General features: G+C 36.0%; 1 protein-coding gene across 1 annotated transcript in view; it reads left to right on the top strand.

Annotated features, from left to right (window-relative positions):
• LRPPRC (leucine rich pentatricopeptide repeat containing) overlaps positions 1 to 24,021 on the top strand; it is a 100,495-nt gene that overhangs the window by 22,737 nt on the left and 53,737 nt on the right. Inside the window, exons 12-22 of the mRNA XM_068963900.1 lie at positions 2,681 to 2,799; positions 4,365 to 4,458; positions 7,622 to 7,688; positions 16,428 to 16,455; positions 18,919 to 18,976; positions 20,061 to 20,167; positions 20,388 to 20,465; positions 21,004 to 21,048; positions 21,391 to 21,495; positions 22,478 to 22,608; positions 23,304 to 23,389. Coding sequence (XP_068820001.1) covers positions 2,681 to 2,799; positions 4,365 to 4,458; positions 7,622 to 7,688; positions 16,428 to 16,455; positions 18,919 to 18,976; positions 20,061 to 20,167; positions 20,388 to 20,465; positions 21,004 to 21,048; positions 21,391 to 21,495; positions 22,478 to 22,608; positions 23,304 to 23,389 — 918 coding nt within the window. The remainder of the gene's footprint in view (positions 1 to 2,680; positions 2,800 to 4,364; positions 4,459 to 7,621; positions 7,689 to 16,427; positions 16,456 to 18,918; positions 18,977 to 20,060; positions 20,168 to 20,387; positions 20,466 to 21,003; positions 21,049 to 21,390; positions 21,496 to 22,477; positions 22,609 to 23,303; positions 23,390 to 24,021) is intronic.

Here is a 24,021-nt window from a genome sequence, read left to right on the forward strand (position 1 = left end):
AAGCCAACTTTCTCACTCTCCTCTTTCACTTTCATCAAGAGGCTTTTTAGTTCCTCTTCACTTTCTGCCATAAGGGTGGTATCATCTGCATATCTGAGCTTTTTGATATTTCTCTTGGCACTCTTGATTCCAGCTTGTGCTTCTTCCAGCCCAGCGTTTCTCATGAGGTACTCTTCATATAAGTTAAATAAGTAAGGTGACAATATACAGCTTTGACATACTCCTTTTCCTATTTGAAACCACTCTGTTATTCCATGTCCAGTTCTAGCTGTTGCTTCCTGACATGCATATAGGTTTCTCAAGAGGCAGGTCAGATGGTCTGGTATACCCATCTCTTTCAGAATTTTCCACAGTTTATTGTGATCCACACAGTCAAAGGCTTTGGCATAGTCAATAAAGAAGAAATAGAAAACTAAGATCATGGTATCTGGTCCCATCACTTCATGGGAAATAGATGGGGAAACAGTGGAAACAGTGTCAGACTTTATTGTTTTGGGCTCCAAAATCACTGCAGATGGTGATTACAGCCATGAAATTAAAAGACGCTTACTCCTTGGAAGGAAAGTTATGACCAACCTAGATGGCATATTCAAAAGCAGAGATATTACTTTGCCGACAAAGGTCTGTCTAGAAAAGGCTATGGTTTTTCCAGTGGTCATGTATGGATGTGAGAGTTGGACTGTGAAGAAAGCTGAGCACTGAAGAATTGACGCTTTTGAACTGTGGTGTTGGAGAAGACTCTTGAGAGTCCCTTGGACTGCAAGGAGATCCAACCAGTCTATCCTAAAGGAGATCAGTCCTGGGTATTCATTGGAAGGACTGATGCTGAAGCTGAAACTCTAATACTTTGGCCACCTCATGCAAAGAGTTGACTCATTGGAAAAGACCTGATGCTGGGAGGGATTGGGGGCAGGAGGAGAAGGGGACGACAGAGAATGAGATGGCTGGATGGCATCACTGATTCGATGGACATGAGTTTGGGTAAACTTTGGGAGTTAGTGATGGACAGGGAGGCCTGGCGTGCTGCAGTTCATGGGGTCGCAAAGAGTCGGACACGACTAAGCGACTGAACTGAACTGAAAGTGGAGTTACTCACATTTACTCTGCCATTAAGTGCCAGAACCAGAGTTGAAAGCTAAGTCTCTTTCAACTGCAAACCTTGCTTTTGTTTTGTCACTTCACTGTAATGTCGTACCTGAAATTTAGAAATTTACTTTAACCGTGGTCATGAAAGCAGTCATTACTAGCCAGAAGATACATTGAGGACATTAGATTAGCACAGATTAGCACAGGTCTATTACTAGTAATTGAAAAGCAGCTATGTACTGTGCCAAGTGCTTAGTAATTTTTGCGTATGAAGAAAAGCCCAGTGTGACTTGCCATTTTTATGATAGAGATAAAGGTTATTACAATTCTCAGGGAGTTGTTGGAGGAATAGCTTCAGATTTTTCTTGCAGTTATTGTTTAGGCTTGTGTGTGCTGTATGGACTAACTGGACATGCATATTCTCTTCATATGTAAGCACATGCTTTGTCTTTTGGGGTTTTTTCCCTGTATTATTTTCACATCTTGAAAAATAGATCTAATTAACTAAGGTTTTGAAAATACTGGGTAATTTTAAATATAATGAACTGTTTAAATTTAAAAGGTTTTGATCCATAATCTGAATTTTATCTAAAAAATGTTCAATATTCATAATGTAGTCAGACTTGTCTTCTGACTTGGAATTTTGTATTCAGTGAGAATTTATAGTCAAGTTTTTGTACTAGAATCTATTACATAAGAAACAAAGAAATATAGCTTTTATGTAGATAATACCATAGATCAAAAACAGGGAATTATTTTTAGGGGAAGTTTCAATAATGTGAAAGTAATGAAGCTAAAGAAGTAAATTCTAAAGAGAAAAACAAATGAGGTCTTTCTTAAACGATTGCTTCTGTCAAAGTAGGTAGCACCTGAGTAGTTTGACAATATTCTAGAACTAATTGGTCTAATTTAAAGAAATCAGTTTGTACTATTTGAAGCTAACCATAGCTTTTGAAAACATGAACTGTCCTTTTGAGAAGTTAATAAAAGATGTTTTTATGAATGGGGGAAATGAAAGAATGAACAATTTACTAGACTCTTACAGTGTAAAATACAATGAGACTAGCTCATTAGAATCAATTATTCTTTCTTGTGTTATTAAATAAGAATTCACAAGGTAGTTATTAATACAATAAGGGAATTCTTTACATACGTGCTTAACTTAAAAACTTTTGTCTTGAACAGATCTTCTCTCACCCCACTCCTCTAATCCCTTGTCTCTGTGATATTTATTCATGTCAAGTTTCATTTTGTAGATCCATCAATGCTGTGTGATAGCAGTGATGTTTTATGATCTCTGTTCAGTTGGGATACTGGAAATTATTACGCATCTGGCTTAATTGTTTTCATTTTTCTTATAAATTCTGGAGTATTTCCTTTCTGTTTACTCCTGAATTAATAGGGAGAGATGAAGGAAGGAGTAGTTTAATTTTTTTTGTTTAGCATCTTATCACCCAGTTTTGTTCTTTCTCTTTCAGACAAAATGCCGAGTACTTTTCCTACATTACCATTTAAATAGATGAACTGAACTTTTCATCTTTTGTTAATGTATTCTAAGTTCTTCATCTCTGTGTTCTTAAATTTGATCTTACAGGTATAGTGGAAGTCCTCAAAGGAATGCATGAAATAGGAGTAACTCCTGATCAGGAGACATACGTTAATTACGTGTTTCCGTGCTTTGATAGTATAAAGTCGGTTCGTGCTGTTTTGCAGGTGAGCACAGTGTGGCTTTAATTTAATAACTGAAGAGAGCATCTTCCTTCCCTAGTGTTTTGTGGTAACGAAGGAAAAAAGTCACTGAGCTGAGGACTAAAATGGTTATGTTGGTATATAACTTTCTAAAGCTTTGTAAAAATATTGGTGAGTGTAACACCTGTAAAGTTGTTAAACCCCAAAATAACTTTAAAAGGGAAAGTAACATTTGTCTTGTGTTGAAGAGAGAACGTGCCAATATCACACAAAATTTAAATAAAACAATTTCACTCTCACCCCACTCTACAATGTAACTGTACCTATGTTTTGAGTAGTACTTTTCACTTCTCTCTGAATTTTCATAATAAACTCTTAATAAATTTACTATTCCTTTTTTTTTTTGAATAATTTTTTGTTTGACCCCAAAGCTTTATTTTTCCTCCCAGATACTTCCTGTCCTCACCAGAATAAGCAAGACATTTATAAAAGGGCCTATGAAAAATTGACTTGGATAGTGCACTGGCTCAGCAAATGGTTGCACTTTGATTTTCAGAATAAAGCACTAGGCAATTAGGAACAACTCTGTAGAGTACCACATACTTTAAGAAGTAATATTTTGCTCAGAAGACCTGTTAGGTGGTTATTCACATAATGCCTTTATTTTTCTATATTATTAGAGTGTCTTGTCTTTTAAATAATTTCATAATTACATTCCTCTTAAAGATACAATTTATGTCTTGAGTGTCTTTAGCTTTCTTCCCTGAGTCCTTAACAGTGTATTTTGAGACTATGCTATCCATATTTATCTGTTAAAAAATGCATTTAAAAAGGTAATTTCCTCACATCTTATTTCCCTAAAACTTACTCTTCTCACTTGGCACCTTTACATTATAGTATGTAATTCCACAAATTACTTTTTTTTTTTTTTTTTTTTTTGATAGTAATTCTTTTTTTTTTTTTATTAAATTTTAAAATCTTTAATTCTTACATGTGTTCCCAAACATGAAACCCCCTCCCACCTCCCTCCCCATAACATCTCTGTATGTCTTATTGTATATTATACCAAAATATATCTTTATTTATTTCTTATTATTGATTAGTTGATTTTTAATATTGTGCTGTTATTATAAAGTGGTTCAGTAAATATGTTCAGCTGAATTTCAGCTCATTTACTTAAATTATTAAATATGATGTTGAGACAAGTAATTACCATTTGGAGTTAAGTAAAAATAAATTTGACCTGTACCTCATTGTATGCCTGAAAATATCATTTTGGATCAATACATTCTTTGTTTTGAATTAGTACATTGTTGTAAATGAGAGAGCAGTTCTAATGTCTTCAGTAGTAAACTCTCCCTAGAAGGAAAGCACTCTAATAGTAACAGATTATATGAATTTGAAGATAAACATTTAATTTAGGATGTCGAAACTCCATCTCATAGCTTTTGCTAAAGTTTGTTTATTCAGTTTATTTGTATTTTAGAAAATGATCTTTTAAAATGAAAGATTATTAGAGTTTCTGATATGAAGAAATTTGCATATTTTTAGCTGAGGTATATTATCATTGAAATATGCTTTATTCCTAGGAAAATGGATGTCCACATGATGATAATGTATTTTCACAAGCTGAATTGAGAAGTAAAGCAGTAAATGGAAACTTAGATTATATTTTATCATTTCGTAAGTATGCAACATAAGTAGTAGACTTGGCAGGTGTTAATTTCTGTGACTTTTGAGAGCATACAGGGTAGTCCATGCCCTCACTCCCTGCCTCAGGTAGTTCAAAGTAATTTCCGTGAAAGGGAGGAAGTTTTTATAAGTTAAAAAAAAATTGTCCTGATAAGACGGTTTATGAATTGAAATTTATAAATAATTTGGAAGTAGTTTTAAGATTTAAAGGACCTTGGAAGTAGCATGGTGTAAGGTTGGAATGGGGACCTGAAAGGCTTGGATCTTATCTATGATAAACTGCTGATTATGGGATCGGAAACAAATCTCTCTACCATTCTTTTGCTTCAGTTCATGAAATGGGATTGTATTGCCTGTCTCTCTACCTTGTGGGAGCTATGAAAATCCTATGAGATGTGGTTTCTGAAAGTGTTTTCTAAACTAATGCTATTATGGCCCTAGGTTACGTGAAGCCAGCTCCCAGTTCTCGTTAATGAAACACAGCAAATGTTTACTAAACACTTACAAATGATAGAGTGCTTTACAGTGTTCATCACATATTAATAAATTCATCCACTGATAGATGAAGAGAGGCTTAGAAAGATTGTATGATTTGGCCAAAGCTGGTGACTGAGACAGACCAAGATCATCTAACTTTAACCTTATTTTTTTTTTTTTACTATCAGACATTTTAATTTTAGTAAATTAGACATTTTTTAATTAAAAATTTTTAACATTATCTGTGGCATTAACTTGACAGTGTTTCAGGTCTTGTGAAAAGACACCATTTAAAAACAAACATACAAACGTCAATATCTAGCCCACTAAAATGTTAAAAGCTAAGCTTTGATTAACATGTATTTAAATTGTATAAATGGAAGCTTTGTGAAAACCAGATTGTTGGTACATATTACCTGTGTCTACATTATTTAAAATAGAGCCTCTAATTCAAAATATGCACTAATTAGATTTATTTTATTGTATTATTGTAAAGGGAAAGGTGAAATGTCAGTATGAAAAATGGTGATTGTTGGGTGTAGTTATTTGAGTGTAAGGTTGGGTATTAATGCAGGCTGCTATCCGAGTGTATTGATTTTGCCTCCCACTCTGTATAATATATAGATTTTTCATACTGACAAGTTGAAAACAGAGAAGCATTAATAGGAATCTGGGCACATAAGGTGAATACAAGAGAGATGCCTTTCCCTTTATCATATCATCCATTCCACTTCATTGTCAACCTCTTGATTTTTTTCAGACTTGTTTGTTGCTACGGAAACTAGATGCTTTCTGTCAGCAGCCTTCCAGCTGGCTGAAATGTTTCTGGTGACCTTTTTAATTAATAAAAACTTGATAATATTCTATAAAATATTAATTTGAATAGTTTAGAAATAAGTTTTCAAGAGGTTGTTTATTAAATGTGAAAAAGAAAATTGCCATGAACTTAAAGACAGAAGATGTCAGCTCACTCCCATCAGTGTCCTCCCTTTCCCTTGGATTACAGGTCTTTGAAGAGCAGTTACTTCTGTAATTGCTGGTATTTGCTTGTAGGCTCCTTATAGAGAGGCACTTTTGGTTACTACAAGGAATGGCAAGTAGTAGTGAAAAGTAAATGGATTGTCTTTTTTTTAATTGAGATGTAATTGACATAAAATATTAATTTCAGGCATATAATAGAGTAATTCAATATTTGTATGTATTGGAAAGTGATCACCAGAATGAGTCTAGTTAACATCCATCCCCATACATGGTTATGAAATTTTTTTTTTCTTGTGATGAGGACTTAAGATCTTCTCTTAGCAACTTTCACATACGAAATACATTATTACCAACTTTAGTCACCATGCTGTATATTCCAACCCCCTGACTTATGAAATAGCTAATCTTGATCAAGTTTGTGGAATAGTAAGAACCATTTCTCCATTTGAGTTTGTAGGCATGGAAATTAATGTGATCAAGCGAAATTCAAGGTTACCAAAAAGCATGTGGTGCATCCACTTTAAAATTCCTGGAGCGAGTAAATTCAGGTCATTTCAGAAACAGATTTTAGAGTTAATGTCTCGTGAAACCACTGAGAAACTTAGGCTTCATGTTCAAGGGATCTGACGGTTGGTCTCAAGTAATTCTGCTTATGTGTGTAGGTTAAATTTTTTTTCATATTTAGGGAGATGAATAAATAATACTAAAACTTATGATGACTTTTCCCATGAATTAAAAAAAAAACTTAACCAGGTATCTAAACTGTATTTATTAATTCTGTCTTCAGAATTTGCCTCCACAGTGGGTTCCTACCTATTATAATTCTGTCCCTGTTTAATCTGTTAGTAGCCACTTTACATATGTACTGAAAAGATGAAAACAATTACTTATAACATGGCACCATTTTATATACTTATTTTATATAAAATAACTTCAGGAGATGCTCACCATGATTCTGTCCCATGCTTGTTATGACAAGGGTTATGTGGGGCGTCAGGTCTTAGGCATTAAAGCTTGATTCTTACACTAAGGCAAATTAGGCTTAGACTGTCAGCATTGAAACATGCAAGGTTTCACTGAAACATGACTGTTAAATGCCAAAATGAATAGTGGAGGAAATAAAATCATCAGAAACGTGAAAGATCGATATAAATCAGTTATTTAACAGAGATCAAGAGGTTATTATGACTTTAGGTTGTCACTCTTGGGTGAATGCAGATTATAGATGATAGTGAAAAGTAGAATGAGGAAATGTGAATGGTTCAACCTAATCCTACACAACTCTCAAGAAAGCGCTTCCCCTCCCCTGCACATCTTCTGTTTTTAAAAGGTAGTTACACTCTCTCCCTTCGTAGTGCCGTGTTGTCCAATAACATACACCTTTGGTATATGTACCAGGCTGACTTTGAGTACGCTGTTAGATTAGTTAATGTAGTTATACAGAAGAATATTTATAAATTCATTAGTTGTATAAATTTATGTAAATGAAGTAAAATGTTTTTAAAAGATGGCTTATATTGCCAATATGTATTATTGTAATTTTCTAATTAACTTTGTATCAAAAATTTTCCATTTTTAAAATAATAGTTCCCAAATGAAAACTGAAAGATATTGGTATAAATGTGTTTCCAAATATATTGATAATGCAAGTTTTGTTTTTTGTCTGGAATTTTATGATGATAATTTTCTTTTGCAGTGGAATCAAATACATTGCCTTTCTCATTTTCTTCATTGAGAGGCAGCCTCATTCTAGGCTTTAGGAGGTAAGATGATCACCTTATATGATCTTTGTCTAAATATGGACTGATTTCTTCTTTTTGACCTACTATTCAAGGAAAGAAGCAGATACTCTTACCTTGCAATATGTTAGTTACCTGAAATAACCTTATCTGCTTTTGTTTGTTTGTTTGGATCTGTTTTATTCTTACTAAGTAGTTGAATTGAGTTTAGGCTGCCTTTTATATCAGACATTTCCAAGAAATGCATACTGATCTGATAAAGGTCTTGTTTCGAAAAAGAAAGCACTCTGAAAATGGCGAGTAGAAGGTATAGACAAATTTGCATGTATATTTGATTTATGCTTTGAGTGTTTAATTACAGGATGACTTTTTTTTTTTAACTGTAAGTCTTTGTTGGTTATCTATTTTAAATATAGCAGTTTGTACATATCATTCTCAAATTCCCAATCTGTTTCTCCCTCCCCTCTCCCCTGCTGGTAACCAACCATAAATTCATTCTCTGTGGGTCTTGTTCTGTTTTGTAAATAAGTTCATTTGTATCTGTTTTTTTTTACGTTTCACATGCAAGCAAGATCATACGATACTTGTTTTTCTCTCTGACTTACTTCACTTAGTATAATCTCCAGGTCCATCCATGTTGCCACAGATGGCAATATTTCATTCTGTTTAGTGGCTTAAGTATTATTTCATTGTATATATGTGTGCATATAGACACATACCACATCTTTATCCATCTGTCGATGGACATGTAGGTTGCTTCTGGTTTGTGGTGGGCTGGGAAGTTAGATAACCAAAGTCATTGTAGTTTGGAAAAATGAAAGCCTCTAAATAAGGGCATACTATATCTTTTTAGTTTTTATTTTTTGCTCTTATTTTGTGACAAAGATTTTGTGATAGCTGTTTTGATTATTAGAACATAAGCTCCATGTTTGGTGTATTGCCCTATGTTCAGCACATAGATATTAATACCTGGCACATAATCAACACTGTTGACTTAATTACTGAGGCCTTATTTATTCTGTGTTTCTGCCTCTGTTTTTGAGCAATCCCTTTTATTCAACAAGTATTTATTGTTGAGATTGGAGACATTGATTAGGATCAGATTGTAAAATATTTTAAAAAACATGGAGGAGCTTGTCTTTTATTCTGAAGAAAGTAGACTAACTTATACTGTGCAGAGCTTTGGCTAAGGCAAAGATACATCTAGAATGTATTTGAATCTCAGACATTATATTTTTCATTTTGGGTTTTTTATTTTTTCAAAATATGCCATGTCTCCTTAATATGTTCATGCTTCTTTATTCCCTCTTCTCTGTGTGGAGATATTAATGACAGATGTTTTGATGTCCTTGCCTACTAATTTTCTTAAATTTTTGTTCTTACTATGCATCATACATTTGTGCTTGTTTACAATTTCTGACTGGATGCTAGTTGTGAATTTTATGGTGTGGAATTTTTTTTTTTCAATTCCTCTAAATATTTTTGAGCTTTGTTCTGAGATGATCTTGAATTAAGTTACTTGAAACAGTTTTCTTAGTGCATGCTTCTATGCTTTGTGTGTGTGTGTGCACGCACTGTCGTGTCATACTCTTTTTGACCCCACAGACTGTAGCCCATTAGGCTGCTCTGTTCATGGCATTTTCCAGGCAAAAATACTGGTGTCAGTTGCTGTTTCTTCCTCCTGAGGATCTTCCTAACCCAGGGATCCAACCCACATCTCTTGCATTCTATGCTTTGTAGGTAGGACTTGAGCAGCTTTTAGACTAGTATTGCCTGAAGTTGCTCAGTCGTGTCCGACTCTTTGCGACCCCATAGACTGTAGCCTACCAGGCTCCTCCCTCCGTGGGATTCTCCAGGCAAGAGTACTGGAGTGGGTTGCCAGTTAGACTAGTATTATTCCCACTAAATGAGTTGAGCCCTGCTATTAAGGTAGTATCTCCCTGCTCCTGATACTTTACCTGCTAGCCCATGTATTTTGAGATTATTGGAAATGTAACTATTCCAGTCCATGTGTGAGTTCTAAGAATCTAGCAACTTTAGAATTGACTGATTGAAAGCCGTTCTGAAAACAGAACTGACGGATATTAGCAGTAGAGCCCTGCAGCTCCTTAAGGATTAGCACGTAAGAGATTCACTTAAAGTTACTTAAGAGTTACTCTTGAGCGGAAATAATTACTCATATTTTACAGAAATGTAGTGAATTACAGAACAGTAAGTGAGATACCCTAGTCATTTTAGCTAGTCCCCTAAGGGACATCATCTTTCAGGATTGGAAATAGCTCAACTGGAATTCCATCACCTCCACTAGCTTTGTTCATAGTGATGCTTTCTAAGGCCCACTTGACTTCACATTCCAAGATGTCTGGCTCGAGGTGAGTGATCACACCATCGTGATTATCTGGGTCGTGAAGCTCTTTTCTGTACAGTTCTTCTGTGTATTCTTGCCACCTCTTCTTAATATCTTCTGCTTCTGTTAGGTCCATACCATTTCTGTGCTTTATTGAGCCCATCTTTGCATGAAATGTTCCGTTGGTATCTCTAATTTTCTTGAAGAGACCTCTAGTCTTTCCCATTCTGTTGTTTTCCTCTATTTCTTTGCATTGATCACTGAAGAAGGCTTTCTTATCTCTTCTTTGGAACTCTGCATTCAGATGCTTATATCTTTCCTTTTCTCCTTTGCTTCTTGCTTCTCTTCTTTTCACAGTTATTTGTAAGGCCTCCCCAGACAGCCATTTTGCTTTTTGCATTTCTTTTCTATGGGGATGGTCTTGATCCCTGTCTCCTGTACAATGTCACGAACCTCCGTCCATAGTTCATCAGGCACTCTATCTATCAGCTCTAGTCCCTTAAATCTATTTCTCACTTCCACTGTATAATCATAAGGGATTTGATTTAGGTCATACCTGAATGGTCTCGTGGTTTTCCCCTCTTTCTTCAACTTAAGTCTGAATTTGGCAATAAGGAGTTCATGATCTGAGTCACAGTCAGCAACATTCAGAAAACGAAGATCATGGCATCTGGTCCCATCACTTTATGGAAAATAGATGGGGAAACAGTGGCAGACTTTATTTTTGGGGGCTCCAAAATCACTGCAGATGGTGATTGCAGCCATGAAATTAAAAGACGCTTACTCTTTGGAAGGAAAGTTATGATCAACCTAGATAGCATAGTAAAAAGCAGAGATATTACTTTGCCAACAAAGGTCCATCTAGTCAAGGCTATGGTTTTCCCAGTAGTTATGTATGGATGTGAGAGTTGGACCGTGAAGAAAGCTGAGCGCCAAAGAATTGATGCTTTTGAACTGGTGTTGGAGAAGGCTCTTGAGAGTCCCTTGGACTGCAAGGAGATCCAGCCAGTCCATCCTAAAGGAGATCAGTCCTGGGTGTTCATTGGAAGGACTGATGCTGAAGCTGAAACTCCAATACTTTGGCCACCTCATGTGAAGAGTTGACTCATTGGAAAAGACTCTGAGGCTGGGAGGGATTGGGGGCAGGAGGAAAAGGGGATGACAGAGGATGAGATGGCTGGATGGCATCACCGACTCAATGGACATGAGTTTGAGTGAACTCCGGGAGTTGGTGATGGACAGGGAGGCCTGGCATGCTGCGATTCATGGGGTTGCAAAGAGGCGGACACGACTGAGCGACTGGACTGAACTGAAGGGAAACATGGATGTGCAGTTCCATAGTGGAATGCAGGGTTTGGAGCAGTTATCTCCCTTTAGTATTACCTGCCCTAGTGGCAGAACCCTTGGCCCAAGTGGCAGTAGTTCCTTCCATGTGTTCTGTCACCTGTTTGGGCACAGATTGATTTTTTGATGCCATCCCACAGTATTTGGGGAAGACCAGCACTTCTGTACATATATTCTTAGAGCGGTGTTTAAATAGCAAGCTAGTATTTCTGTAAGTTGATAAGCTCAGGAGATGGTCATTGAATACCAGTCAAGTGTAATGCATTCCCAAAGTTTCCCAATATATAAACTAAATTGTCTGTTTACCTATGAATGTGAAGTCACCTATATAAAAATGTTTAAAATTCAGTACTGCTTATTAGTTAGGGATTATTCAAGGTTACTAGGGAGTTTTTACTATTAAGTTTTTTTTTTAACTATTTTTTAAGTATTTTAAAGGATATTTACTTCTGACTGATAAACTTAGTGAATTCTTCTGTCAAATCCAAGGCAAGAGGATGTTTAGTATAAGACTTTCTTTCCTCTTAACAATACCCCTAACTGAACAAAGTTCAAATGAGAAACAAGGCCGTGTATATTTTCTATATTACTGAAAACTCTACCACCAAAATATTGAGTTACTTCTGAGAGACAAAATGTCATTGAAGATAGTTCAAACTTCTGTTGACAATGCAACATACCAAAAACAAATGTTTCAGAGCATTGAAACATGTATATTACCATATGTAAAATAGATGACCAGTGTAAGTTCAATGCACGAAGCTGGGCAGTCAAAGCCAGTGCTCTGGGACAACCCAGAAGGATGGGGTGGGGAGGGTGGAGGGTGGGGGTGGTTAGGATGGGGGGCACATGTGCACCCATGGCTGGTTCATGTTGATGTATGGCAAAAACCACCAGAATATTGTAATTATCCTCCAATTAAGATAAATTATTATTATTTTTTTGAAGAATTGCCTTGGAGGCATTTAAGGCTTTATAGTCCATAGATAGAGTTCTGTGATATAAGGAGATTTTCTGACCTGGTGGCAACAGTTTGAGCTTGAGAAGTGGGACTCTGCACCACTGAACAGTGGGGCCTTTCACATGTTAAAAAAAATCAAGTTTCTGACATTTGCTGCTGCTGCTGCCGCTAAGTCGCTCCAGTCATGTCCGACTCTGCGACCCCGTAGACAGCAGCCCACCAGGCTCCGCCATCCCTGGGATTCTCCAATTGAAATCAACCAAGTTAAGTGCCAGATGTTAAGTTCCTCTTTTCAGTCAGTCAGTGAGGCTCCCACTCATGATGTTTTTATAAGGAGAAGGAAAATACTTCATGGACTATAGTTTGTGAGTACTCAGGAAATCTAACTCTTTTTAGTGTGTGCTTAGGTCTAGACTGCGAGATAATAGGTAATTCAAGGATGAACAGGAATCTTCTTGGCTTCAACTTGTTAACTAGTTACAGACCAGAAAGTAAGAAAGCAATTGCAAACTAGTCTTGATACTTACGAATGTGTAGAGGAGAAGATGCTATCTCCGAATGGATAAAGATGATGTAGTGTGTACACACACATACACCTACACATGAATATTACTCAGCCATAAAAAAGAATGAAACTGTGCCATTTGCAGCAACATGGATAGACCTAGAGATTATCATGCTTGCGTACGTGAAGTAAGTTAGAAAGACAATATTATATGTGGAATCTAAAATATGTTACAAAGGAACTTATTTACTAAACAGAAACAGACTTCAGACATTTAGTCGTGTCCGACTCTTTGCGACCCCATGAACCGCAGCACTCCAGGCCTCCCTGTCCATCACCAACTCCCGGAGTCCACCCAAACCCATGTCCATTGAGTCGGTGATGCCATCCAACCATCTCAACCTCTGTCGTCCCCTTCTCCTCTTGCCCTCAATCTTTCCCAGTGTCAGGGTCTTTTCAAATGAGTCAGCTCTTCGCATCAGGTGACCAAAGTGTTGGTTTCAGCTTCAACATCAGTCCTTCCAGTGAACACCCAGGACTGATTTCCTTTAGGATGGATTGGTTGGATCTCCTTGCAGTCCAAGGGACTCTCAAGAGTCTTTTCCAGCACCACAGTTCAAAAGCATCAATTCTTCGGCACTCAGGTTTCTTTATAGTACAACTCTCACATCTGTATATGATCACTGGAAAACCATAGCCTTGACTAGATGGACCTTTGTTGGCAAAGTAATGTCTCTGCTTTTTAATATGCTGTCTAGGTTGGTCATAACTTTTCTTCCAAGGAGCAAGTATCTTTTAATTTCATGGCTTCAGTCACCATCTGCAGTGATTTTTGGAGCCCCCAAAAATAAAGTCTGCCCCTGTTTCCACTGTTTCCCCATCTAGTTCCCATGAAGTGATGGGACCAGATGCCATGATCTTAGTTTTCTGAATGTTGAGCTTTAAGCCAACTTTTTCACTCTTCTCTTTCATTTTCATCAAGAGACTCTTTAGTTCCTCGCTTTCTATCATAAGAGTGTTAAGATTTACCAAAGGGGAAAAGGGGGGAGGAATAAATTAGGAGTTTGGGAGTAGCAGATTGTAACTACTGTAGAAACAGTGAGGTCCTACTGTATAGCACAGGGAGCTATATTCAATATCCTGTGATAAACTATAATGAAAAAGAATATGTGTACAATGCAGGACTTTGTAAACATTTTTCTCCACTTACAAAATACAGGTTCATCTTTTTAAAAACTTTTTCTGAATGTATTTTAGTAGGAGGAATGATTTTATCGTAAGGCAGAGGATTCTAGCAGGGCATGGAACACGTTTTATTTTTTGTTCTGAAATAATTTTAGAGTTACAGAAAGTTGCAAGGATAAGACACAAACGGCCTATATACACTGTACCCATTTTCCCCCAGTGGTTGCATCTTACGTAACTACAGTGCATTACCAAAACTGGAAATTTTACATTCGTACAATGTATGTGTGCAGTTCTGACAGTTTATCACATACATAGACTTGAGTAACCATTACTGCCGTGAAGATACAGAACTATGCCATCACGACAAATTCCCCACCTCCCTGCCATTACCTCTTAAGCTTCCATTCACCATCCTTAATCTGTGACAACCACTGATTTGTTCTCGGTTTTTATAATTTTAGTTTGCAAAAGTTACATAAATGGGAAAAAAAGTTAGATAAATCAGATATTGAGATTGGCCTTTTTCCAGTCAGTGTAGTGCCCCCAGATCCACCCTAGCTGCCTTGTGTCAGTAGTTCGTTTGGAATGTTTTTAAAGTAAAAACAGGTGCCTTCTTAACTCACTGTACCAAAACAGTTCACTCTAAACTGCTCAATCTCGAGTTTAAAGAGGCCTGTGAATTTTTGTGGGTGCCGATTTTAAGAGGTCTGTAAGTTTTGTGGGTATTTTTACAGTGTGTAATATACATAATTATGGTAAATATATACATTCTATTTGCATTGTAATATTATCATTAAAACACATAACTAATCTTCTGAAAGTAGATTCCATGTTTGAATTAAATATACAAAGCTTATAGACATTAAGTTTACTAAGCTTACAAATAGCCTAAGACCTAGTGTTCATTGGTTACCCAGTTTTGTAAATAGTTTTTCCTTTAAACAGTCACAATTTGAGTGAGCTATTCTATTTGCTTTCCTGAAATAATTTCAGATTTATAGAAAATTATAAGAGTAGTACAGAGATTTTTTACATACCCCATTTATTAACTTTTAGCATTTTGTGAAATTATCCTTTTACTTTCCATTTATTTACACACACACGCACACACACACACATATAAATAAATGTTAATTTTTTGGAGCTATTTGGGCTTAGGTTGCATATGTCATGATGCTTTATCTTTAAATATCTTTAAATATCCATAGAACAAGGATATTCCCTTACACAACCAGGTGGTTCAGTGGTAAAGAATCCACCTGCCAGTGCAGGAGATGGAAGAGACATGGGTTCGATCTCTGGGTCGGGAAGATGCCCTGGAGAAGGAAATGGCAACCCATTCCAGTATTGCCTGGAGAATCCCATGGACAGAGGAGCATGGCAGGCTACAGTTCATGGGGTCACAGAGAGTCAGGCACGTGTATAACCATGTACAGATACACACAATTCCACAGAAAAAGGGTTTTCCCTTATACAACCACATCACAGTTGACAAACTCAGGATATTTAACATTGATGGAATATTTTTATCTAATAGAGCTCATATACTAGTTCTGTCAAGTATTTTCACTCTCATTTTGGAGGAGCCCATATTTTCCTCCCTCTTATACAGAACCCCTGGTGGCTCAGATGGTAAAGCATCTGCCTGCAATGCGGGAGACCTGGGTTTGGTCCCTGGGTTGGGAAGATTCCCCTGGAGGAGGAAATGGCAATCCACTCCAGTACTCTTGCCTGGAAAATTCCGTGGAGGGAGGAGTGTGGTAAGCTACAGTCCATGGGGTTGCAGAGTTGGACACGGCTGAGCGACCTCACTCACTATACAGAATCCAGTCAAGGAGTAGATGTTAGTCATCTTTTCTCTTTAATTTTCTCTAATCTGGAACAGTTCTTCAGCCTTTGTCTTTTATGACATATAACAGATTTGGAGAATACAGGCCAGTTATTTTCTAGAACGTTCCTCATGATGGTTCCTCATGTGTAACTTCATGTTACGTTTCTGACTGGAATACCACAGGAATGCTGTTCTGTTTTTCTCAGGGAATTAAATCTAAAATGTGTCTGCCAGCACCTCATTAGTGATGTTAAGTTTGATCACTCAGTGAAGATATTGGTTCGGTTTCTCCACTGTGTTGTTACTCTCTTTACCATGAAAAGTAATAAGAAGTCTCAGGCAGATCCTTTGAGACCATGCAGATACCCTGTTCCATCAAACTGGGACCCCAAGGTTTAGAGATGGTTCTTAGTGATTCGTGTCCAAAGCACTCTTTATTTTGAGGGTTCAAAATAAGTGAATCAATCTTTCTGAAATTTTTTTTTTTAAGGCTTTGATCTGTATGTATTGCATATAATGATTGCTAGTGTATTTTAATGTTTTTTAAACCTCTGGGTTTATTTTTAATCCTTTGCTGCCCCCTGCAGGTCTATGAATATAAATCTTTGGAGCAAGGTAAGTATTCCTAATATTGCAAATCATAGTGTGATAGGTAAAAAGCAAGTTATAATAGCTTTATACATTTATCATGCATCACTATAAGTTAATGAATTTAGAATCTTGAATTGGTACTTTTAGTTTTAAAACTACCTTCCTGGATCATGAAATTTATTGTTGAAGTGACCTTGAGTTAGTCCTAAATTCTTAAGTTTTCAACTTTTCTAAAAAAATAACTGTTAACATTATGGCAGTGATCATACGTATTTAATAATTATTTTTAAAAATATATGCATGTTATAGATGTTATACATGTTTGTGTAAGACCTATCTGTATGTGCTAAGTTGCTTCAGTCGTATCCGACTCTTTGTGACCCTATGGACTGTAGCCTGCTAGGCTCCTCTGTCCAAGAGATTCTCCAGGCAAGAATACTGGAGTGGGTTGCCATGCCCTCCTCCAAGGGATCTTCCTGGCCTAGGGATCAAACCCATGTCTCTTAACGTTTCCTACATTGGCAGGTGTGTTCTTTACCACTAGCGTCACTTAGGAAGCATCAAGTGTATCTGTATGTATATCTGTATATGAATGATAAACAGATCAGTTTTTAAACTACTGTCTTTTTAAGAAATTAACTGCTTTTATGCAGGAAGTACAACAATCCTTATGTTGAATTACAAGATATCTGCCTGTAATGCAGGAGGTGTAAGTTTGATCCCTGCGTTGGGAAGATCCCCTGGAGAAGGAAATGGCAACCCACTCAAGTTTTCTTCCCTGGAAAATCCCATGGACAGAGGATTCTGGTTGGGCTAAGGTCCATGGGGTCGCAAAAGAGTCAGACATGACTTGGCGAATAAACAACACTATCAGAATGCACATTGTTGATGGGAAAATTTAAATATTTCTTAAAATCTTATTTTCATTCAGTTCTGTTTTTAGTATTAAACTGCCATTCACGCTATGTAGGTCAGTTAGGTGGTTAAGATATTTATAAGTAATTTTTTTGGCTATAAAGACTTTTTCATTGGCTTATTAAATGTGTCTTTGTTCAAAATTAGGTTTTAATGTGGCTGTCATATGTCTAATGTATGTAGAATTTATTGTCTATCTTTTACACGTCTGGGCTGGTTAAAAAAAAAATTGTAGATAGGATTGTTTTGCTTTGCTTTTTAATAGTTTCTACCTTAACTTTCCTTTGGATTGTTATTACCACATCATGCTTTCATTGTTGAATGAAGTGGCATATGATCAGGTTTACCTAATTTTCCATATTAGAAAATACATAGTTAAAGAAGTAACTGTAGTTTGAGTTGTTAATACTTATGCTATGGCCAGACACTATCTTGAAGAAAGAAATGGCAACCCACTCCAGTATTCTTGCCTAGAGAATCCCCTGGACAGAGGAGCTTTGTGGCTTCAGTCCATGGGGTCACAAAGAGTCGGACACGACTTAGCAGTCGAGCAGACACTATCTAAAGAGCGAATAAGTTCAGTCGTAGTATACACATGAAGTAATTGCTCATATCACTTCAGAAACCTATGCTTCCTTTCTTACTATCTCCAGGCTGTTGATATATAATCTAAATACTGTGTTCAAAAGTTACACATCAGTATCGTAGGTTTTTGTCATCAAATACGTTTGGATTTTTTTAATTGAAATTTTGTGGGTAGAGTTAATGTTGAGTAAGTCTTTAAATTTCTGTGTATTCAGTTGATAAGAATCAGTGAGAACAAACATATTACAACTTTTGACCTCCTTTCGTTTTAAGTAAGTAAGAGTTAGTTGCTCAGCCCTATCCGACTCTTTGTGACCCTGTGGACTACAGCCTGCCAGGCTCCTCTGTCCGTGGAATTCCCTAGGAAGCAGTTCCTGGAGTGAGTTGCTATTCCCTTTTCTCCAGGGAATCTTCCTGACCCAGGGATTGAACCCAGGTCTTCTGCATAGCAGGCGGATTCTTTATCATCTGAGCCACCAGGAAAGCCCCCATTTTGTTTTAATGCCATTAAAATGACTGGCAAAATGTTGAAAAACTTAAAAGAAAAGATTATTTAGTGTTTCAGGATATTTTACTTTCTTACTGCTGTAAAACTTCATTTAAAAGGAGGAAACTGGTTGAATTTCAGCAAGACCAAAAACAGTACAATGGCAAATAACATTGGTTGATGCTTCCTGTAAGCTGTTTTCTACAGTAACAATTTATTTAAAACAATATATAACCAGAACAGTTTAGAGGTTTTCTTAGTGATGTATCATGAAATACTGCAGTTTTCCTTCAACATGGGTTTGTTTTGTTTTTAAAAGACTAACCTGTTATTTAAAAACGAAACAATCTCCTTGGCAAGTTGGGGTGGTGTTGAATTACTGTGACATAGAGTAATACCTTACTAGGGAGAGGATTTATTATTTCAAGAATTCAATTTCAGATTGTGTTTGTTCTAATTTGCTTCTGTTGCTGCAATGCACGCATTTTCTGTCTTACCAGATAACAGAACTGTTGTACAAGGATGGACGTTATTGCCAGGAGCCTCCAGGACCAACGGGTAGCGTTTCAATTTTGATGATTGTAACTTATCCACAAATCCATTCTTCTGTGTAATGATGGGCTAGAAGGATTACAGCAGTAAACATTTTGTTTTTGAAAGTGGAATTTGAAAACATTTGTTTATAAATCTTTACATTGATAACCGCATCATTTTGAGATCTGTGAGGTGTTTGGTATTACCATAATTGTTTTTCTAAAGACAGGGTTGGGAGGGTTTTTATTTTCAGATATTGAGGAAATGCTTCTGATAGCATCCATCAAAATAGCCTTAAAAATCAGTAATCTGTAGTGTTTATGTGATTTTAATGTTTTGCAGGTATAATTTAGACATATAGAATAGTAAAGAGGTCTTGTAGATTTTTCCACTATTTATTACCAAAAATACATTATTTTGACATGTAATGATTTTTGTTTTCATGTGATAAAGCCTAGCATATGTGGTTTTCTGTTAAAACACACACACACACAAAACCATATGGTATCTTTCTTGAAAGTTCGTATTTTTCTATCCTGTGTATTAACACATGGCCCTATACATTTTATGCTTGGATGCATAGGAAAATTACTGTTGTTACAAAACATCTTTGTTAATCTCGGTTTTTCATTGGCTAATAGGCAGCTCTCCACAGGAATGTTACGTCTTATTAAAATTATTTAACTTTCTATACTCAACATTTACCAATCCTCTAATTTTATGTTTCCCTAAATATTGCCCACAAAAAATTAATATAGAAATATATACGAGGCATTTATTTATTCTTACTGTGATTTGTACAGGAAAGGGGTAAGGCCTTGGGCAGGACCACTTCTGTCACAGAGTGGTAGAAAAAAATAGATTGAAGTAAGATTCAGTACCGAAAAGCTGTCACTTGGTCTGAAAATAATTAATATTCCTTTCACTCACCAGTTAGATGTGTGCTCCCAAACCACATAATCTCTATGCCTCAGTGATCATTGTTGCCATTTCAGAGCCTCTCATCAGGGTGACATCTCACACCAAAATGATTTCTTATAAATTAATCTTGATAACATGACAGTCTCAGTAATTTTAGTGGAATGCTTTCTCTTGTTTTTTTCCACAGAAGCTGTTGGCTATTTTCTTTATAACTTGATTGACAGCATGAGTGACTCAGAGGTACAGGCCAAGGAGGAGCATTTGAGACAATACTTCCATCAGCTAAAGGAGATGGTACCATTTCATTTTTTGCTATATAATGCCTGTCCTGTCTGACATGTATCTATTAGATTTGAAATTGCTGCTTTTTAGTACAACCAGACCACTTCTCAATGACATACATGACTTGGAGACTTAAATTATATCCAAGATAATTTCTGTTAGACAAATTTCAGTTTGGTTGTCTAAAACTTGTTTGTTTTTTTTTTTCTTCTCCTCCCTCCCCTTTGCACAGCATGTAAAAATTCCTGAAAATATCTACAGAGGCATTCGTAATCTGCTGGATAGCTACCATGTTCCTGAATTGATTAAGGTGTGTGTGAAATAATAATCAACTTCTTAAAATGCTCAATTTATAAATAGAGGCATGTCAAAAGTTTTTTGTTTGTTTGTTTTTTTAAATTTTTATTTTTACTTTATTTTACTTTACAATACTGTATGGGTTTTGCCATACATTGACATGAATCCACCACGGGTGTACATGCATTCCCAAATATGAACCCCCCTCCCACCTCCCTCCCCATAACATCTCTCTGGGTCATCCCCATGCACCAGCCCCAAGCATAGAGGCATGTCAAAGTTTTATTTAAATATATTGCTTTTGGCCAAAGTTTATTTAAATGATAGCCTTTAAAACAAGGCTTTTTATTGATTATTAGTGAATGCTGTTTATATATTGAAGAATGTATTTAAAAGTGTTTTTTACAGTGGTTATGAAGTCTGAAGACAATTTCAGGAATATTTTGGGAAATGGAAAAATAAAAAGAAATGAGACTTCCAAAATTTGCTTTTGACATTTGCTAGTATATTTTCCATATGTTTTCTAATCCTAATTTAAATCCTGATTTTAGGATGTTAATATATTGGTTGAAAGAGAGAAGACAGACTCTAGAAAAGTAAGTATGTTTTTTGAGTAGATTCTCCATGCTGTAATAACCTCATTTAATGAGAGTTCTAGATTATGTCCTTTTAAAACCGGTGGTTCCTAACATTTTTGCCTCTAGCATAGTTCTAAGAAGTTGGTAAAAGCCATTTACCAGAAATTATATCTAAGAAATCTGCATATAATATCAGGAGCTTTATAAACCCCTCGAGTCCATCCCAGATCCCACATTAATATCCTTGATAGCATTTATGACATTTAGGAAAGGGCAGTTCAAAGAGAAGAGTGACAAAGGGTGCATTTTCTTTGTAGTAAATTTCTTTTTTTCTTTTTTCTTCCCATTTCTGCTTCGCAGCCTTCATCATCTGATTTGGAGTCTAAACTTGAAAAGCTAAAAGCTGAAAATCAACCTATAGGTGATATCCTAAAGCAGCTCATATTAATGCTATGTTCAGAAGAGGTAACGTTTGTTTAAATACTTTAAATGTGCTATTAAGGTAAAAAATTCTTTATAGATAAAAGTAAGCAAAGCCCAATATGAAATTTGTTATTTTTTAAATTGGTTATTATACATCATGTCTGTGAAGAATGCAATTAAATGAGAGGTTAACTAACTTCAGTTACACCTTGAATGGCATGTTTTCGGGTTGCCGTAGTTTGTTTACGATAATCTGCAAAGTGAATGATAGTAACAGCCGTGATAGGTTTATCATACATGCCAAATGTCCTTTCAAGCCATGGCTCCGGTCTCTCATATCTAGATTGTCAAGCAACTGATACATGCAGTAGTCATTTGCAAGTCAAATATTACTAGGTTGTTAATGCAGGGATTGAAATTCCATTTTCCTGCTGGAAGAAAGCTCTTTCTGAGATAAAGGGTCTCTTGCCTTTTTTCAGCAGGCGTCCAGCTGTACTTTGTGTTCATTTTAGTGTGTGTCTGCAATTGGGGTATATCACTAGACTTTTTCAGTTTCTAGTTCAGTGTCATTTGGTCATATGCCTGTGTTTTAAGGGGAAAAAAATACAGCTGACTTTAAGGTTATAATATGGCACTATTAAATTCTAAAATATTTCCTGCACATTACGGACTGTGAGGAACTTGGCAGTGATATATATTTCTGTGCATGGAAATTGGACTCACTTGGTACATATTTAATCTGGAAGTCTTTTTTCATAATACAGTATCCAAACCTAAAACATCAAATTTAGCATAGTGGTCAGTTTTGCAGCACAGATAACAAATCTTTTGAATCCTTCATATATGTCTTTCCTGCTTTTTAGAAGGTGGATTAAAAATATCAGGGAGCAAGATGAAGTTAATAATGTGTATCCATTTATTTTAAAAGTAGTGTTAACTTTTTTTACACTCTGAACATGGAAACTAGAAATTTTACAGTCTTATATTAATTTCTTACTTTTTTCATTTCCTTCCTTTATTTTAGAACATGCAAAAAGCTCTTGAATTGAAGGCAAAATATGAATCAGATATGGTTGTCGGTGGCTATGCAGCTTTAATAAATTTGTGCTGTCGACATGATAATGCAGAAGATGCATTGAACCTGAAACGAGAATTGTGAGTACCCTGGCACTGAAACAAATCATCAGCATTTATGCTGCTCTACAGTCCTTGGTGGCTCACGTAGAGTGAAGACCGCTCTGATATAATGTAAATTTTAAAAATTCTCTTTTGTGAGTGCTTTTGAAATTTCATACTGTAATACTCTGATTAATTATGGCTTGTTTTCAGCAAGAAGTCTTTGTTTAAGTGTGATAAGACATTCTATTTCCTGAAGTCAAGATTTTTTCCTCTTGATTATACAACTGCATATCACAACAGTGATGTAACTATGATATAAGGCTTGTTAAATATTCCCCTTTCTGTACTGTAGTGTGAACAGAATTCTGTCCGTTTCTCAGGTATCCTTGGCTATAGATTTACCAAATAAAAATGTCTCTTGGGAGTATTTCAGTATTTGCAACAAAGTGAGAATCACCTTAAGTGCCATGAAACAGAAGCATTCCTTATTCGTATCGTTTGCAGATGGAAAGATATAGTATAAATGTAGTATTACATTTTTACTTCTTTGAATATAATTGCATGTAGATTTGTATATGGCCCCCAAAATAAACCTGAACTAAAAGGTAGAAGCCAGTGTTAATAAAAATTCAGATTCTGAGATTTTTGGAAAAGTGATCAAGTAGATAACTGCACTGCTATTAACAGTTAAACAACTTCTAACATTATATAAATATGGCTTTAATTTTTAGTGACCGTTTAGATTCTTCTGCTGTCCTTGACACCGGCAAGTATGTAAGACTCGTTAAAGTATTGGGAAAACATGGCAAGCTCCAAGGTAAGCATCAGCACATAAAGGAAATGTGTGATGCAAGTATCTTGCCACTGGAATAACATGTGAATTGATATTAATGGTATATCATGTCCATCCTGCAAAGTGCTTGAACACTTTGCATACAAATTTGCATGTGAATCCAACCAGAGCTGCATGGACAGTGTAGGCCATTAGTTTTAATGGATTGGCAAGCTTGTCATTTACATTTGCACAGCTCAGTGCTTTTTGCATTTCTGCAGCTAGTTTTTATTAGCATTGCTGTTTGGGTTGAGTTTGAAGATCATGACTTATGGCACAGTTTGCCTATATGCCTGCACTAATGGCTTTGTTTTTGCTTAAGAACACTGGAAGGCTGAACATAAATCCTGTAAATATAACCTTTATTTAAGAATATGAATTTTGCAGGTGTCTTTGTCTTCACTTCTAATAACATTAACAAAATGTATACTTCAATAAGGTTTCACATAGAAGTTTGCAGGAAGCGCCTAACTGATTATATAGTCGATGTGTATCCTCTAACTTTCTTACAGTTGGGGGGGATAATGCTAAGCCTAATATAATTATACTTAATAATTTATTCTTAACTATTTATTTCTTAACTTTCTCATTAGGCTATATTTGGAAGCTTTTAAAAA

This window comes from Capricornis sumatraensis, chromosome 1, assembly GCF_032405125.1.
Source record: "Capricornis sumatraensis isolate serow.1 chromosome 1, serow.2, whole genome shotgun sequence".
Taxonomy (NCBI): domain Eukaryota; kingdom Metazoa; phylum Chordata; class Mammalia; order Artiodactyla; family Bovidae; genus Capricornis; species Capricornis sumatraensis.